At 35.2% G+C, this 19,166-nt stretch overlaps 1 protein-coding gene across 1 annotated transcript; it reads right to left on the bottom strand.

Moving 5' to 3' along the window:
- Positions 1 to 1,573: 1,573 nt before the first annotated feature.
- LOC140148739 (spermidine synthase-like) lies at positions 1,574 to 18,539 on the bottom strand. Its single transcript, XM_072170787.1, has 9 exons — positions 18,044 to 18,539; positions 14,495 to 14,707; positions 12,985 to 13,105; positions 9,137 to 9,229; positions 6,210 to 6,363; positions 5,380 to 5,478; positions 4,346 to 4,488; positions 3,069 to 3,191; positions 1,574 to 1,931 (listed from the first exon to the last, which is right to left on the bottom strand). The coding sequence occupies exons 2-9, from the start codon at positions 14,626 to 14,628 to the stop codon at positions 1,896 to 1,898; spliced, it is 903 nt and encodes a 300-aa protein (XP_072026888.1). The 5' UTR covers positions 14,629 to 14,707; positions 18,044 to 18,539; the 3' UTR covers positions 1,574 to 1,895.
- Between the last annotated feature and the right edge of the window lie 627 nt (positions 18,540 to 19,166).

Below are 19,166 nucleotides of genomic sequence, written 5' to 3'. Positions count from 1 at the left end.
GTTGTCAAAATTTCCTGAAAAACATGGAAAAATCCTGAAAATTCACTTTTCCCTATACAGTGTGGGCCAAAAACAACTTTACCCAATTTAAAAGGTTCATATCTCAAAATTGGAAAATCGGCTGCAAATTGTTTTCACATATTCGTAAAGAACATCTTCTTTAGAGTATTTGGTGAAAAAACAATTCAAAAATGTATTAAATTAAAAACATGACGCTAGTTTTAAATCAAAGAGTCAAAATTAACTTTGTCCACGCGAAGGCCTACTAGCTTTCGTGTCGCATCACTTGCAATGGCGAGTTCGATAAAGAATGAGAACCACTCAGTATACGCACAAATTTGTTCAGCAATTTTATATAACACAATCAAATAAATCAAACAAGAACAATTTAAATGTCAAACTATGATATTTCGTCATGATATGCAGCTTTCACGCTGCAAAGATAAACACAATTCTCTTCAAATATGTGCAAACCAATTGTAACCTCAGACCTGTTTTTTTTTTCCATTACGAAATAATATCTACAAGAAAGTTTGAAGTTATTGAACTTATTCCGTTCGCGGTATGTTCGGCAAATTGTTGCGTCGAGAACTGACTCTGGGGTTAGCTGCAAGTTGCAAGTTCCTTTGAACCGCTGCAAAATTTGCAGCTGAACGACCAGTTCTTGGACGTCCGCTCCGTGCTTTGCATCTATTCATCACACTTCCGAGGTTGTGAACGTTGTTCGAATGTTGAATTATGGTAGGCTTCGGTGGGATCTTACGTTCGGGAAACGAATCCGAAATTGACGCTGCACTACCAAAAAGCTTTCTGTTCTTAATTAAGTTATTTCTTGTGTTGTGAATTGCCTTATCTTGACACCTTGCAACCCTATTTAGAAATAAGCCACACAGTCACAAAATGCACGAAGGTCAATTTGAAATTCAAAAATTGCGCCAGATAAAACCTTTGTAATTTTGTAATTTTTATGCTAATTGTTGGTCAATGACAGGAGTGAAGTTCGAGTACATGACATGTAAATGGGGGTTAAAATCTATTGTATTTCTTTCATGCATGTAAAACAATCATCACTTTTCAAAGACAAGCCAAACGTGTTTACCAATTACATGTATGCCTAACGCATATGTATGCCGTACTCTTGGCAATCGGACACATACCATTGAATTACATGTGGACAAAGTGATTTTTGACCCTCGGACCTAAAACTAGCACCATTTTGTTAATTTAGCTTCTTTTGCTTTCATTTCTTCATCACATACTTTTAGAAATATATTCATTTAGAATATGTAACAATATTATGAATAGCTCTTCTACAATTTGAGCAACCACCCTCTGAAATTGGGTAAAGTTGTTTTTGGCCCACACTGTACTTTTTTGCACAGGAAGGGTAGAGCAAAAATTTCTTAAAATTGGTTAATTTTCTTAGAAATTCCCTGAAATCAGGAAATTTGCTGAAAAGTGGCATCCCTGATCAATGTGTGTGTAGTGACTGCATACTTTGCAGCAGTTCCGACCTTAGTGAAAGGCTGCTTAGTAACACATTGTGTGGTATGATTTGTTAAATAATTTCTTCCAAGTCGTGTGTAGTTTACAGCATCTCATAATTATGTTGCTTTCAAATGTACATGTCATGTCTGAGAATTAAAAATAGCAACAGTACATTGCATAGCCTGTTTCTCAAGTTTGAATACGACCAGTCACCAGGCATTTTTATCATCAATAACATTTTCATTTTCAATATATTACACTGAGTAGGCTATAAGTTTTTCTGTGGAGCATTAACAGACCCATAGAGACAAGAATAGTGATTGCATAGTCCCTCTCTGTTCCATCTAATATACATATATACTTAATTTCATCTGCGTAGAATAGTGGCAAGGTTATCGGCTGTCAGTTTATTGCTTGTTAAAGTCGTCATCTGGATACAGTGCCTGGAACAACAACAACAAAAAGCAAAACATGAAGTGAAACATAACATGCAAAGGGATTGCATGGTAGGTGAGTCTTCAACAAGTTATAGAAAATGTTACACTAGCTGATATCTACAAATTCAATGTCTCTCTTTGGAAACATAGGTCTTACTGCCATTCCTGACAGAGAGCAGAACCAGAAATCCTGCAACTTATAACGCATTGTGATGAACACCTGCATTCCCACCACTCATCCATGACAACGCACCCACAGGGAGGTACCGGGATGAAGCGTATATGTGACACGATCAAGGGAAATGAGTTGGATGTCGCTAATATTCATTTTGAGATATTGGCAAAGAAAGTGTTAAAATTCTTTTGTTTTATATTGTTTTCAGCGATTGATAAATTGTTGTAACTTTGCAAAGAAAAGTCGAATCAACATGGGGTTTTCAGTTTCTGAAAGCTCTAAATGTCCTCTTTAGAAACATAAGTAAAACTCATTTTCGACCAGGGTCGACATGTGACTCATTCCCCTTGATCATGTCACATATTGGCATATCAGTTGGAGGCCTTAACATCATCAGCCAAAACAGGTGTATATATATACATCCATTTTCAACAACAACTTTTGTCATCACTTCAGATTTCACACCACCAAATAGAAATATGGTTGTGCGCCCCCTTATAATTAATTTCAATTACAAGAAAATAATAATCATTGCCTGCAATAAGTTAATCATTAAAATGAGCAGAAATTTGCATAATTTTGGAAAAACTTGAATTGGTCATGATTAGTAATGTTTCCACTCAAAAATAGTAAATCCAGTTGACTAGATTATAGTTCAAATATTAATATTAGGTGAAACAACTAAAAATATCCTTGACAAAAAGAAGCTTTCATTATTATATGCCTATATTTAAAAGCATGTTTTGCTGAACAGCATATTCAGGTTATGACTTTAAAAGTTGGCATGGTATATCTAGGAGAAGTAATTTCACCCTGCACCACTGCATAGCTAATGATGTGATTCTGCTACAAGGTTTTTGTAAAGGTTTATACCAAATTACACTCTCTGAACTGGACATTCTTCATGGAAGTTCCTTAATTTGTATTGCCCGAATTTAGAGTATACTTTTGTTAACTTCTCAACTTACCTGATCAGCAAATTCTGGGAGAACAAATGCTGCCTTGTGTACATTTTGGTTGTAATAGCGTAGACTGCGTTTCTTTCTCTCTTCAAATGACCATTTATGTATTGGTTCCTTGAAATCCACATCCTGAATAAATCAAATGAAACAAACATATATTATCATGGAAAAATAACCTGGCTGTAAAAATACCATATATTACTACCTTCAACTGTGACATCACCAGATCAAACTTTAAATAGCGCCCTGAGCCCATAAATCTGTTGTTTTCAGGGGCACAACATTATTCCTTATATGTTAGAAAAATAATTATCAAGCATGAATCACATGGTTTTATTTAAAACAAACTCATATTGACCATAAAAACGAATAAAAACATCTGTTACTCAACACGCGATATTCAAAATTCCCGGGTGCTGAGTGCAATGACGTCCCAGTAATACAATGAAGGCTGACGACAATTGAACACAAATAACCATTACGTCATTGCACTTAGACAATTTTGGCGCGGGAATTTTGAATATAGCGTGTTGAGAGCCGACTGCTTTTATTTGTTTTTATGATCAATATGAGTTTGTTTTAAATAAAACAATGTGATTCGTGCTTGATAATTATTTTTCTAACATATAAGGCATAATGTTATGATTGCCGGAGTCCCCCTTTAAAAGTGACAAATGGGAATTTACTTACACAAATTTAAATTCAAAATACAATGTAATTGAGGTAAAAATCAAAATCATCAATATCTTAAACTGAATGGTTTAGAAGATGATTTTATTCAGACATATGATGGAATTTAGTTGACAAGGTGCACTGAAAAGGGAGCGCTGACAGTGGCCACTTGCCAGAAAATACTTAAATGTCGGATTATATATAAGGGTATAAAACATTTTCATAACATTCAGAAACATTTTTGGAATACTTACCGCACATTATTCTAACAGAATGTTATTTAAATGTTGTTCAAATATTTGGCAACAAACGTTTGCAAAACATATTTTACAATAACATTTTAAAAACATTTTTTAAATGTTGTCATGTAGTGTGTTTTCATACAAAACATTTCAAAACGTTTTGATGACCTTTATAAAACCAGACATTTAATGTTATTTAAACATTTTTACCAAAACCAAAACCCAAAATATGTTTTAAATGTTTTTAAAAACGTTTTGTGTTTACTGGGTAGTTTAGGATTGTTTTAATCAGCCCTTAACATGGCTTGAAAAATCTATTGCACAACTAACTTATCTTAGGAAAGAATTATTACATAATATTTGACTTACTGGATTACTGCTACATAGGCGGAATCCCTGTCCTCCACAGAAGCTTGGTATGTAGGCAGATGCATAGTTAACTACCGGGAATAAACTACGACACATTTCAAATCCTTTCTTGATTAAATCCAAGTGGAAGAACACACTCTCTTCTGTAAAGAAAAACATATGACAAGTGACAAATCTTGAGGAATAAAGCACACAGCTATATTGGTGTACACACATGTGACCAAAACAATGTGTGAAAAAGGAGTATTTTTGTGTGAAAGAACATGGAATGCAGCTTCTGCATTTAGGGGTCTTCAACCAATTGATTTTCAAGAAAAGTGAGTGTTTTTAAGCTAGATGAATGTGTAAACCTGTTTTAGGGGTCATATTTTGTTTCAAATTTGTTTCTAAGGGTGTCAAATTATAGTTTAGGGGTTGTTTTTGGCAAAAAGACCAAACATATTTAGGGGGTATTCTTAAAATAGTTGATCACACCTACATACTCTATTTAAAATGTTGAATACACAAATCGTTGAAAAGAAAAAGGTTTTTTATTGTCTTTGTGTACCTTTTTGAAAAAATTTGTATATATAGTGTGAAATGCAGGGTGTGAAAAAAGAGCAAATTTGATCACAGACTTGATTTCAAGCACCAACATTTCTAAGATTTCCCTGTTTAGAGGATTTTTTTGTATATAGTGTGAAACGCGGAGTGTGAAAAAAGAGCAAATTTGATCACAGACTAACTTTCAAGCACCAACATTTCTAAGATTTCCCTGTTTAGAGGATTTTTTTGTATATAGTGTGAAATGCGGGGTGTGAAAAAAGACCAAATTTTGATCACAGACTAAATTTCAAGCACCAACATTTCCAAGATTTCCCTGTTTAGAGAATTGTTTGTATATAGTGTGAAACGCGGGGTGTGAAAAACGAGCAAATTTGATCACAGACTAAATTTCAAGCACCAACATTTCTCAGAAATACTGTGATATTTTTCATTTTGTTTTTTATGGCCCCATTTCTGGAATTGACAGACTGCTGCAAGCTTTGACTTACCTTGTTGTATGATAATGCCACCTGGACGTAATGCTTGCTTCAGATTCTTCCAATATGGTAGTTGGAATAAGGGATTGCTGCCGCTACTCTCATCTTGTACTGCAAACAAATCACATAAATTCATTGGAACACGGTATAGTAATTTGCCAGCTTACGGGTCTCACAGTACATCTTACAATTTTATACCTCTTAATATAGTATTAATTTTTGATGACAAAGAAAACCATGACATGCAAGCTAAGGTACTGGTAATTAGAGATGGCTCTAAGGGTAGACGCGGTATTGTTGGTCGAAGCAGCCAAAATATTGATTTTCATTATCTTGATCAATATATTATTGAAAAATAACACTGTGATGTTTTGCAAAAGTTCACTCTGCAAATCATATACTTTTAAAACTTGCTTGATTTATAGTTGTTAACAAGTTATGTACGTTTTACAAAAGTGTTGTTGTTTCAGCCCTCTTTACAACTTAACTCAAGAACCACAAGGCCTACAAAAGTATATTTATGATATTTGAATTCTTCTACACACTGGCTATGAAATGATTAATGCAATTTTTGCCAAAGCTCACTTCCATTTGCAAGATGCTGCCAACGACCAAATTGCAAAAGTTGAAAATAGTTACTAACCTTAAACTGCTGGTTAATGCACCAACAGTTTGTGTACCTTGAAATCATAGCTTGATTTAAAAATGTCATTAAAGAACAAAACTGTCAGTCTTCATACAGAAGCACATGTATGCAAAATTAATTACCTTTCAAGTATATTTTGTCTATTTATATAGGAGGAAGGAACAAAAATTAAATCTGAAATTGCAGTTCTACTTACAGTCTCTATCTGTGCAGTCATTTATGATGATGTCAAACATATTTTTGCTGTTTTTGACAAATTCTATGCCATCCTGGAAATGAAGTCGTAGTTTGGGGTGATTGTACTGGCAGGCCATGGTTGGGAAATACTTCTTGCAAACCTCAACCACTTTCTAAATTATAAAGTAAAACATCAGACATAAACATTACATTTTTGACATTTCATTTTTGAATAAAATGTAAGCACAAGACAATAAAAGCTATAAAATGATACCAAAATTATATAAACAGTATCAATACTTTTCAAGATATGGATCATTTTGTAAATGATACCTTGATATTTTTGCCAAATTGCTCTTCTGAGTAATGGGCCAATTAGTTTCCTGCCTTACACAGGATTGAATAAGGATTATCATAGTTCAACTGTTATTTATTGATTAAATAAAACTCTTTTTAATAAGTACCTTCAAGGATGATTTGAAAGTCCACTTAGTCCCACAGTCAAGTACCATGAAATTAGGAATTCCAAAATTTCATTTCTATGGGAATATCATCTTTAAAGGCCTATAACTCAAAAAACATATCTGACAACTTGTTCCGGGTTTTATTGGAGCTGGTAACATATATTAATATCACATACAAATATGAACAGTTTGTCCAGTTTAGTGAAAAAGATAGTCATAAGCCACTATATTTGAGGAGTGGGACAGAGTCAGTGAGTGGCATCAGCAGCCCGGGGAGCCACTCATGTATGAAAGTTGTAAGAGTCCGCATGAATTGATTTTAAAAAGGACCCTAATCTAGGATGTCCAAAAGTTGTCAAATTAACACTAAACGAGGATTTTACTCAAATAAAAACACCCTCAGCAAGGAATTGGTTTGAAATTTGCCCTAAACAAGGATAGACATTTTCATTTCATATCATGGACTGTAGAAAATTATTTTCTACAGTCCATGGTCATTCATTCCATGGACTGCAGAAAATTATTTTCTATAGAAAATAATTTTCTACAGTCCATGGTCATTCAGTAAGCTTAAAATTAAAACGACCATACACCGTGTACACCAGCTAGGCCACACACATTGAGTCACACCAAAAATAATCAACAGAACATAGACTACATTCTGAATTATGGATGAATATTAAAAGCAATTTCTACATAAATATACAATTTTAAAGGAATCATGCAGGGTCGAAGGTTACATCAATTTGCTTTAGGCATAGATTAATAAACACATAGGTTACATGGAATGGAATATTATTCATTAGCTATGCTGGTACATAGGCTGATTTTTTAGTGTTTTATCTTTAAATGCTTTTTGGGTCTCCCACATAGGTCCATGTAAATGGTATTTTATATGTACATGTGGATGTAAAGTTACATTGTAATTTGAATTATTTGTAAGCATTGTATCTAAATTTTAATTCAATTTTAATATTGTGTATTTAAATGTATGTAGTATTTTAAAAGCCTTTTTGAGTAATTATGTAAATTTTGCATTGATCCCTAGGCATCAAGGAAGAACAGATGATTAATTGTGTTTTCATACACTCCTCTATAGTGAGAACCAATCAGAGCAATCGTTAGTTAAGTACTAGCTGTGCATAAATGTTGTATAATTGCACGGGCGCCCGCATAGTACGCGCGGTTCTTTCGGACACATTCATTTTTCTTGGGGTGGATGCATTTATATTATTTTTGTTTGCATTTTCCAACATTTTTACTGACAAGTTTGTTATAAAAATTGCAAAAATCACGGGATTTTTTAGTCGTGTATGAAGTAGGTTAATAAATGCGTATCACTTGTTGCTCGAGAAATTGTACAAAATAATGCATTTGTACTGAGATGTTGATGCGTCTAATGCACTCCCCCTTTGGGGCTCTTGCATTAGACGCATCAACATCTCAGTACGCATGCATTATTTTGTACAATGTCACTCCCAACAAGTGATACGAGTTTATTAACCTATAATTCAACTGATTGAGTGTCCCAGGTTAAAGAAGAAATAAAACAAACAAACATACAAACAATGTTCCATGCCTGTGCGGCCCTCTAAGCGAACTTGAATTCAACTGATGAGCATTCAGACTGGCGACATCGCTTATCTTATGTGCTGTGTGAAGTTTCTTTTGTGTACGCTCACGCTATTTGCACTATTTTTGAGCTCACACAAACCTGACTTGGCGTCGACCCTTACATGCAACATGCCCACATTCCGAGTATGGCTTTGGGTACTTGCAATATATGTTTCTCAAGTTCAATTTGCATTTATTACAGTTTGTGCTAGCTTTAATCAAATGTCCATATATAATGGATTAGTACCTACTGTACGTATAGCGGGACATTTTTTTGCGGGGGGTTAATTTTTGTGCTTTTTTAACTCTGCGATATTATTTATCACACATAGTACCTGAAGTGATATTTGGAAACATGAATTTAAACACCCACTAAACTGTCCAGAATTGATAAAATTGTTAAATATGAACCCAGCAAAAATATTCCACTATATACAGTACTTTTATTGTTGATGAAATTGCATTGTATTTAGTTTTTGGAGCAATTTTATTGCATTTCAATTTTCATTTTTATTAGATTTTGAAGCAAACAATGAATGATAAAATTTCTTATTTTTATTTTCTCACACAATTTTTTGTTTCACAGGCAATATGAAACCAATCCGAAAAATCAATCTAAAATTGTCAATTTTCATATATCTAACCTATTCTGCACTGATTTGAAAATATATCATTAAGTGCATAATTTGCCGTATATGTTACCATACATAACATAACATATTAAAACATATCGATGAATAATTAGATTAGATGGGTCATTATGCATCACATCTTACCTCAGACTAGTTACAACAAACAATGTTATTAACAAGCCGTCTATTTTTGGAGTGAGTAATTCATCCGTATTTAGGTTTTCAGGCGTCCTTACCTCATCAATTTCAACTTGTGTGACCGTTTCGACTTCATCATGCTTCAGTACCTCCCTCAATACACCACCATCACCACCACCAACTATCAACACCTAATAATAAAGCATAAATGGCAAGAAATTCTTTAACATACCCTATGTGAGCAAGGTAATGAGGCAAACAAATGTTTGCTTCTTTATGACACATGCCATAATATGTAAATTCACCTTTGAAGAGTACAACTTCAAGTAAAAATTTTATTTGAATGAACACAGCTTCCAGCTGCATGATAATTGTTTGCGTACATATACACTGCGTGATGAACTCCTGTGAGTGTGTAACGCAGAAGTGAACCAACTCACTCGTTATTGGTTAGTATTTTCATTACGTATGCAAGGTTGTGGGTTCGAGTTGTATTTTGAAATAGGATCACAGGTAGATCGCAAGAGCTGTGTTCAATTCATTCCAATGAAATTATTAATATTATATAGTTCTCATCATAATTTGGAAAACTTATAAATTCGCAATTAATTTGTAAACCACTGTTTCAGTACTGTCTTCTCCCTAACATCTTGTAAATATATAAAATCCTCCTGGTGCATAAGATTTAATATTTATAGCAGAATTTTAACTACCGGTACTTCTAAAGGAGATTTCTTCCATGTGGTTGATTTGTTGCTTTGTTTGTTTGTGATTTTGTATCTGTTTATACCTTCAGGTTTCAGTGTTGCGAGGTTTCATTTTGGGGAAAAAAAAACCCCAAAAAACATAAATTGGATGATTTGAACAAGCAAACAACATTGGACATGGATGAAAGGACCACAAATGTGACTCATTACCTCATGTTGCATGTATTTTGTCATATGGTGTTAATAGGTAAATGATACCCCATATGTTGTACTGTGTCATTGTTGACATGTGCAATGACTCTCATCGTAATTGGTATATTATGTTATCGGTGAAAAACATACAACAGCAGTATTATCGGTGGTAAATTAAGCATATAAAGTAGCTATGATGTTGTTCTATTGCCCTCCAAAAAGAACAATACATTATTGAATTATTGAAATCACTTATTAAATGTGTAATGGTACATATGTATAAAGGTACATGTATGTGAGAACTAGTTCATTGAAATGATAAGGATATACCGTAAAATTCCGTCTACAAGCATATATATGCCTCTAAACAAGGTTTTTTTGACACAAGAGACAAGAGGCAGACACTCTCAACAAAAACGTTATTTGGAATTTGAACAACTATATTACTGATAAAGGTGTCTGTACAAACATGTATATTTGTAAGACCAATCTATTGCAATGTTCTGGAGAAGGGTATTGGCCTTTCATTTCTTTCGTTAAAAAAAACCCTCGTTTAGAGGCATATATGCTTCTAGACGGAATTCTACGGTATGTACATACACATACATATTTTATTTTATAGTAGAATCCAAACCGCTGTAGCAATTCAATTTAACTTGGAATAAGAATGTTTGGGTGATGGGCCTCAATGTGAGGTAGAAAACATGTTTTAAAATTGGACCATTGTACAATGTATATGGATTTAATCATTTTAAAAGAGACTGTGCAAAATTATGAGCCATGCGGGAGGGTGAAATGGGGCATGCCAAAAGGGCAAGCTATTTTTGGCAGGTCAAAAGGGTGGAGTGCAAGCGATGTTTGGCACACATTTACAGGGGAACAATGCCCGGGAACAATGTACTTTTTCAATGACAAACTCTAAAAAGGCTTAGGAAAACAGTGCAGAAACATTCAACTTTGTAAATCACCTGCTTGCCTATCTAGACCATACTGAGAACCAAGCAATTTTCGTGAGGTCGGGGGGTTGAACAATTTTGACATGCTGTTTGGAATTTTCCTGGGAGGGCTCATAATTGTTTCCCTGCCATAAGTCATGCACATCAGTTCCATTAAAATGTACTTGCTGTTTGTTATATTTGAGGAACTGCACAGATAATTGGTAGATGTTAAAATCTAAGAGCAGATAGGTTTGTGTATACTGGCTTAGTTGATATGTCATTCTGATGATTCAGCAGTGGCAGTGAAATACAGCGGTTTTGAAACCACTGGTAAAATGCGCTATACAGTAGATCCAAAATTCAATTATTTATTTCTAAAAAACATTATTTGTCTCTTTCACACAAGTTCACACATGTATACAACAACCCTCCCCTCCCCCCCACACACAAAAAAAATATAACATTGGACTTCCAGCTACATGTATAACATACTATACAATACAATACATGAGGTGTACAGAGTAAGGTTTCTTGATGTGGGAAAAGGGGTTAAAGAATAAGTGAATGAATGCATGCTTTATTTACAGTCTACTGCGTCAAAAGAATACTGCAAACTACAGTATGAAAATGTGTGTAATTAAAATGATGTTAATTGTTAGTCTACATGAACATTGTCTGAATTCAGAGGCCATTATTACTAGGATTGCGAACAGATGTTATGATTATGATGTAGATGGATCAGTGGCGAGCCAGGGGAGCACAGAAAATTTCCAGGGATAAAATGGGAACGGCAAAGAGTAAAGTTTCCATAAAAATGGGACAAAAAATTGACCTTTTGGGACAAAATTTGGCTTTTCCCCCTCACATTAAAATCCTGGCTACACTACTGGTATGGATCATGTATTAAAGTGGAACCTCACCTTTATCATTCTTTCATGTATTTTCTTTCACATAGAAGTTACAGAACCAAACACCTTAATAGAGCAACAGTGGATGAAATAGCAACATATTTACAATACAAATAACATTTTTGCAACAAAGTTCTTTCAAGTGGACAAATCATAATGTATAAAGTAAATCAATTTTGTGTTTATAGGTTAACATAAGATAAAAATATGAAATCAAAAGCATGCTTGACTGAAGTTCAATGTACTATAATGTATAAAACTGAACATTGAACTTTTTTTTCAATGAGCCATGCATTACAAAGTGTGTACAATCAATTCTTCTACTTCTACTTCCAATGCCAGAGAAATACCGAACTAATGCAAATATTATTCTGTTGTGCCAGATGAAACAGCTCAATCCTTTATTTTGACCTAAATTCAATTCAATAAATTTTGAGAGAAAAAGACCAAAATCCCTAATCTTGCATGTTTTCTCGAAAATGGTCACTAATTAAATTCAAACATGGCACACATCTAAGCATTCAAAGGTTTGTGCTTCTATAGGTTTTACAGGACTTAATATACAATAATACATACATGTATGTAAGGTGTTTATTATAATGCACCATTACCAAAAATCATAATTAAAAGACTAATATTTGTACTTGTAAGCCTTTTGGGTGATTTTTCCAGCATAAATAAAAACAATTAACTTGAAAATGAATATTTTTGGCTTTTTTCTGAAATTGATGACATTTTTCAGGTGGAACTTTGGAATATGATTGAGCTGTCTGGAAAATACAATATATTTTTCATTCTGATTTGAAAAAAAAAATAGTTCTGTAATTTTCTGGAATCTGGAATCTTCATGATTTATGTGGATATTCTGCAATTTCATTAATCTTGACAATGAAGAAGATGGGGGAGGGGTAAAAAAACCAAAAGGGCACAGGACACACTCAATTCCGGTACATTTGTTACAATTTGACAAGTAACTGCAGCTGGCACTGTATATCAATGGATGAGCTGATGATGAGGCCTTCAAAGTTACGATATTTCGGTCATAACTTCACAAATGAACCTTCTTCCGAGGTTTTAACTGTGTTTTGTCCCAGCCCCCCCAAATTTGAACTGCATTTGTGAAGTTACGGATCCATGTTTGAAACTCCTGGGCCTAGTTCATCCCATCACAGCTCAGCACTTAACTTATAATTTGACTTACATGTTTTGGGTTTTGATGACAATTGAGAGGCATGTGTGCTATCATCTCCTGGTAGCTGAATTCATCTCTCTCTGTACACTGAATGCCGCCATCCAATACTAGGACATTCCCATAGGTTTTGCTGTAATAAAAGAAAACATGATAAAATAACAAAATATGTCTCACAATAATCTTTGTCTCTATGAATGTACAACAGGAATGATAAACATGGAATTATGGCCTCATTAGAAGCTTGTTGCTATAACAACAATAAAAACAGTGGTTTTTTTTTGCTGAAAGCCCTATCATGCCTTCTTACTGCAATATTTGTTTTTAATAAAATACTTTCAAAGAAAAAAATAACCTCGGTAAGTTAAAATTAGAAAAAAAGTGATTTTTTTATGTTACACCCTGTATAATTCATACACAACCTGTATAATAATATTTGATGACTGATGTTAACATATTCTGTATCCTTATAGAGTCAGCTTGTTAAATGTTTACTTCATGTCAATCGGATGTATAGAATAAAAGTTACGTTCATTTGAATCAGAATTGGTGACTTTTCTCTCAATATGCAAAATGTAACTTTTTTCAGACCAATTTATGACATATTGCCAACGAGGTATAAAGTGTGTTAGCGTTATAGATCTGATGGGGAAGTCCTCCTTTGGTCTATACACTAGCACCCTTGCCTTTTATTCCAAGGGTTGTGGGTTCGAGTCCCGGCAGGACCGGAAGTGGCTTGAGAAGGCACAGGATACTTTGTGACAGAAATGGTGGCAGCGGTGGTCCATGGTGTTTCTTAACACCAGGTGGATCCATCCATTGGAATGGGTTAGCGTTCATATAATGGCTGGCAGGGGGGGTGGCAGTGAGTCCAGGAAGTAAGGCTCGAGGACGCGCTTTACGAGGAAGGGAAGGGGAGCATTCTGCGTGTTTACACTGAGCACTCGTATTACCCGGTAACCCACAATCCGATTCAGGCAACAACCACCACGTTTCTACAGGTGCTTAAAATAAGGGTTGCGGTGTGTACCGGAAGTACTGAAAGTATTTTCCTGACCCCAAGCTGCATGTTGATACATGAAATCAACATAAAAGATATTCAACACCCAGCAACCGTTAACCGGTGTGTTTCCACTGGCAGAAATAACGGGTGTCACACCACATCGTCTACCTCATGAGGTGGATCATGGTTGCCGGGTGTCCACACCGCATCACTCTGAACCGATCTGTTTCCACTGGGCACATTAACCGGTAACACTCTAAACTAAACCACATTACCTGCCAACCGTTCCCCAGTAGAAACACGCAGATTGTCACGGAGTTATATGTGCGTTTGTGCTATAGACCTGACGGGGAAGTTCTCTTTTGGTCTATACACTAGTGCGCTCGCCTTTTAATCCCAGGGTCGTGGGTTTGAGTCCCGGCAGGACCGGAAGTAGCTCGAGAAGGCGCAGGATACTTCCGTGAGCGGTTTAAGACAATATGACCAATATGATGATATCAGGTGGTCAGACATACATACCTTTTAAAAACTAAAATATCCTGAAATTTGCTCTTCTCATGATAGAGAACTTCCTCCACCATTAGAGACCAATTCTGTTCATCCCAGTGCTCTGTGAACCAACCATCTACGATAAGCTCTTTTCCATTTTCCATTTTTAGATATGCAGAAATCAATTGTAGTGTAGAAATATGACCTGATGAATACTTAGTTTATATGAATTCCTCTACTTTTCTGGAATAAAAATAACACACATAAACAGTGATTTTAATTTATCAACATTTAAAAAAAGTAAGATTTTAATAATAATAATTATAATAATAAATTTATAGTAATTTGATTGTTTATAATAATAAAGAGAGATTTTGTCGGCATAAAAAGAAAAGAATAATAAATTATATAACAAATCAATTTATGAAAAAGATGCTGGTATTTTGGTACTACTATAGTTTGTTCAGCTTATATACCATATTCATTCCAATAAGCCCCCATGCCCCAATAAGCGCCCACCTAGGGTATTTTCAATTTGCTAAAGGGTACCATCAATGTTGAAGTTACAGATAGATGTTGATACAGTGAAATAGCTGCAGGAACGTCTACTAGAACGTCTCGGGACCCTTTTATACATTTTGTAACATACAAAAATTTGTCTCTAATAAATGCCCCTTACGAAAAAATTAGGTAAACCATAAGCGCCCACCCAAAATGACTTTGTTACCGGTAAGCACCCTGGACGCTTATTGGAATGAATACGGTAATTGGCAAAAAAATGATTCATTAAACATGACATATAATTGATTTGATATACTATAGAATTGCGCACAGTGCACACAGTTGAGCACAGCACTGTCACAATATATAGTTGCATGTTGCATAATATGTGACTGGCATGCACTCAGGTAGGCAATTTTAGACCCCTGCTCTTAGATTACTTCACTTCAATACAATAGCAGCATCACTTCATGTTCAATACAATACTTCATAGAGAATAGGACTTAATTTGAGGTTTTTTCAATTAGAAAAAAATCTTTGAAAAAATTTAAATAAAAATGCATTTCGCATTTATAGGCCTACATATGTAGTTTTTCAGAGTTGGAGAGCTTTGATTCCAAGAACTGCTACAGATGTCGACCTCACTGTTTATCAACAACGGCAAAGGACTGGTATATATATCGATATGTTTGATTGACCCCCATGCCCATTGAATAAAATGGCATGTTGTAATAGAAAATCTATTCCAGCTGAGTTTTTTGAAGTGCTTTAGAATTTGTTAAAAACCCATTTAAACTGAAAAGAAGTTGATTTCGGAGATTAAAAAAAGCTGGATATCAAAGAGCTTTTAAATAGAAATAGAGTCGCAATAGATTATATAATCTTTTGTTCGTTTGATGCCGATTAGAAGTTGCGACAGGCTATTCATAAAAGTGGTACCATTGTTTGAATAAAGGGGTTCCGCCATTAAATTGGTCACTGATCCGGCATCATATTAACGCTTTACACAACAGGCGAGTATCAATAAGTGACCACACTACAGTCATGTGTAAGGGCAGTCATGTGTAAAGTGGTACCATTGTACTAATGTATCCCAAGTGTGTGCTTGTGTGGGTCTGAAGACTATAAGGAGGCTTTAGCTGTCGATGCAATCATCTTTACCACCCACCTGACGATAGGCGTTTCATTTAAATAAATTGAATGCTCTTGGTGATCGATTAAACATTAGAATGTATGAAGGCTGCCATGTCCAGTCCATATATCTATTATGGTAATCGCTATACGTACGTGTATACATGTAAGTATAAGTATTGTTTTTAAGAAATTTCCATTTAATTAATTTTAAGAAGGAGATTGGTATAGAAAGAGTGGCGCACCCAAAGAGGGGAGGGGGTTGGGGAGGGACAGATTCACCTCTGTGAGAAGTCTTGGGAGGGAGGAGGGAGGAAGAGGGGGGAGGGATATGGAGAATGAGAGAGGGCTGGAGGATGGGAGAAATAAAAAGATAATAAAGACAAGTAGATAAATAGAAATATAAGGAAAATGATGGGAATGAGAGAGGGTGGATGAGAGGGGACAATGAGAACGAGGGAGTGATAAAGTGTAGGCCTAGGAAAGAATAAGTACAGAGAAGGGAAAAGAAAGGAATGATGAATACATTTAATAATGATTATTAGGCCTATATAATAACTAAACACATAACTGCACTGGGCAGCCATTCGACGATGTCAATGCCTTTATTTGTTACGTAATTAAAATGCCCAGTCAGATGTATTTCACACCTACCAAACACAACTCACCCAATTTCACAAACTGGACGTTGAATGTACACTCTCATGAATATTGATTGGCAACATTTTCCAATATGTCAGCGCTCTAATCGGAAACAATAGAACAATAGACCCTGCAGAGCGTTGCTGGATATTGATTGAAAACAGTAAATTTGAAACCATCAGTGCAAGCAGCCATACATTACAGGTGACTAAAACCTCAAAAGTTCAAATGTCTTGCTATGGCCTTGTTTTGCAAATCTGGTCTACGTAAGGTCAATTGATAGCGAACTCAGCATCTATACAAATTATAATGTAAGCATCCGTCAAAGGCATTTTTTTTGCTCATCCCAGTCGCAAACTCCTTGTCTAAAAATGATGGGCACACATTGTACAGACAGTCAGACACTGCATGCCGCTGGAATGAAATAGCAATTGTCTTCGTTTTACCTCATTTGTATTTTTGTTTGGCTCGAAAGTACGAGGGGAAAATGTGCTCTGTGAAAACAAACATCAAAAGTTAATTTTTTATTACATTGTACTTCCATGGTCCAAGTTGTGTGCCAAGCGTAGTCTAGACGAGCGTACACACAAAAGAAATAAGGCAAAATAAAAAAAATTAACATGTTTCACGCCCCTCCGCTTCCTTTTTGAGGTTTCTCAAATATATTTTTATGTTGTGAAATTCAGTTATAACTTTTCAAAAAATATGTCTAGGAAGTTGGAATGCTTTCTATAACCTTGGATAAGATACAAGAAACATTTTAGGAAGGTTTTGTGATCATTGGAGGGGGTGTAACTCTCAGAACAACAAATAAAAAAGGGCCTCCTCCTTTTTCCAGGCATTATTGTATGTGCTAAAACAGCTCTAAGTATGGGTATTTACACCAATTTTGCGATAAAAAATAGAAAATAAAAAGCCCCCTCTTGTCTCCTTTTTTTCAAAAACCCGGACGTGAAACATGTTTTATTTTTTACTTGGCCTAAACATCACGCTGATTGGCTGATCAACGCACTTGACAACAAGCCGGTTGACCCATTGGTCATCGGCGCGGCACGTAGTAGGCGACCTTGTCACTTCTACGCGATCGCAATTCACCAGCGTACCCGGACCACGGAAGTAATAAAAAATTAACTGCAAGTAAAATACTATCATGACTTTTATGCAAATCATATATTATACTTTATAGGAATCTATTCGTAAATTACATTACATTTATTATTTATTGCAATTTTAAGCTTAATATTAAAATATTATTAATATTATTAAAATTATCATTACCGTACTCCAATTTTAGTTTTTACAAACCTGTTTTATTGTGAGCTATATTATAAAAATGCTATATGTATAAACAGATGAATCAAAGCTTCAGTGTAGCTGGGATATGCAGGTTGAATTTCACTGGAAGTAAAGCCAGGCTGGCTTGAATACTGGAGGCTTGTGGATTCGGCAACAAACATTCACAGACATGGACCAGCCGAAGAATTTGCTCAACTTGGTTCAATTGGAAACCAAGGTGTAAATCTACTCCACACTGAACCAGAATGCATGTAGATGAACCGATTTCTGTAAGCCACTATACAATCACACAAAAGATGAAAGGTTTGAGTGAATTTCTACGGAGCCAGCAAATCTGCAGCGCAATGAATGATCGTCTATCCTGGCATCAACCATGAAGCCGAGTGCAGTTAGTCAGTCAAGCAACATTCATCAACATAAACATTGATTGACCTGCGGCTGCCTGTTTTTAAAGCATTAGAATACGTACAAGGTACCTGACAAGGTTCGTCGGCAGACTAAGAGCCGTCCATTATTTATGTGGCCGCCGTTCACGTACGGAAAATTAACCTCTGTAATGCCTTTGCTGGTACGCGACAAATCATATGAGGGCTGTTTTGTATATTTTAACCCTAATATATTTGAGCCCAAGACGAAACTGGGAACTGGCGACTCTTCCGGTAAAATTGACCCCAATTCCCAGTTCCAGGGACCCGCCCCCAGGGATTTATAAACCGGAGATCACTGGGGATTAGGCCCGGGGGATTAGGCCTATAGGCCTACAGGGATAAGGATAGTCAAAAAGTCATCAAAATTTGACATTTTCATTTTTGGGAAATTTGAAGAAAAAAAATAGTGATAAAAATGGGGTCATTGATATTCGTTTGGAGATTTTAGGTTAGGATAGGATAGGATAGGATAGGATAGAAGCTTTATGAGACTGAAAAAGGGGTCTTTTGAAAGGGAGTCATTGGGAAGTTTGGGAACCGTTCACAACATAGACTATGCCATTGTCGATTTGATAAATAAAACATGTCATTAATCATGATGAAAGGATTCAGTTGAACTCGAAATTATACTGATATTTTAATCATAGGCCTACATTAAAATACTAATATAAAATTGTTATGAAAAAGTTTATATATAAATTATA

Source organism: Amphiura filiformis, chromosome 3, assembly GCF_039555335.1.
Source record: "Amphiura filiformis chromosome 3, Afil_fr2py, whole genome shotgun sequence".
Taxonomy (NCBI): domain Eukaryota; kingdom Metazoa; phylum Echinodermata; class Ophiuroidea; order Amphilepidida; family Amphiuridae; genus Amphiura; species Amphiura filiformis.
This window is presented reverse-complemented; position numbering and strand designations above follow the sequence as displayed.

Coding starts and splice junctions, on each gene's coding strand:
- LOC140148739 (XM_072170787.1), bottom strand. CDS start 14,628: ATGGAAAATGGAAAAGAGCTTATCGTAGATGGTTGGTTCACAGAGCAC. Junction 9,230..12,984: donor GTCATCAAAACCCAAAACAT/GTAAGTCAAATT, acceptor CTTTATTATTAG/GTGTTGATAGTTGGTGGTGG. Junction 1,932..3,068: donor TCCCAGAATTTGCTGATCAG/GTAAGTTGAGAA, acceptor TTGTTGTTCCAG/GCACTGTATCCAGATGACGA.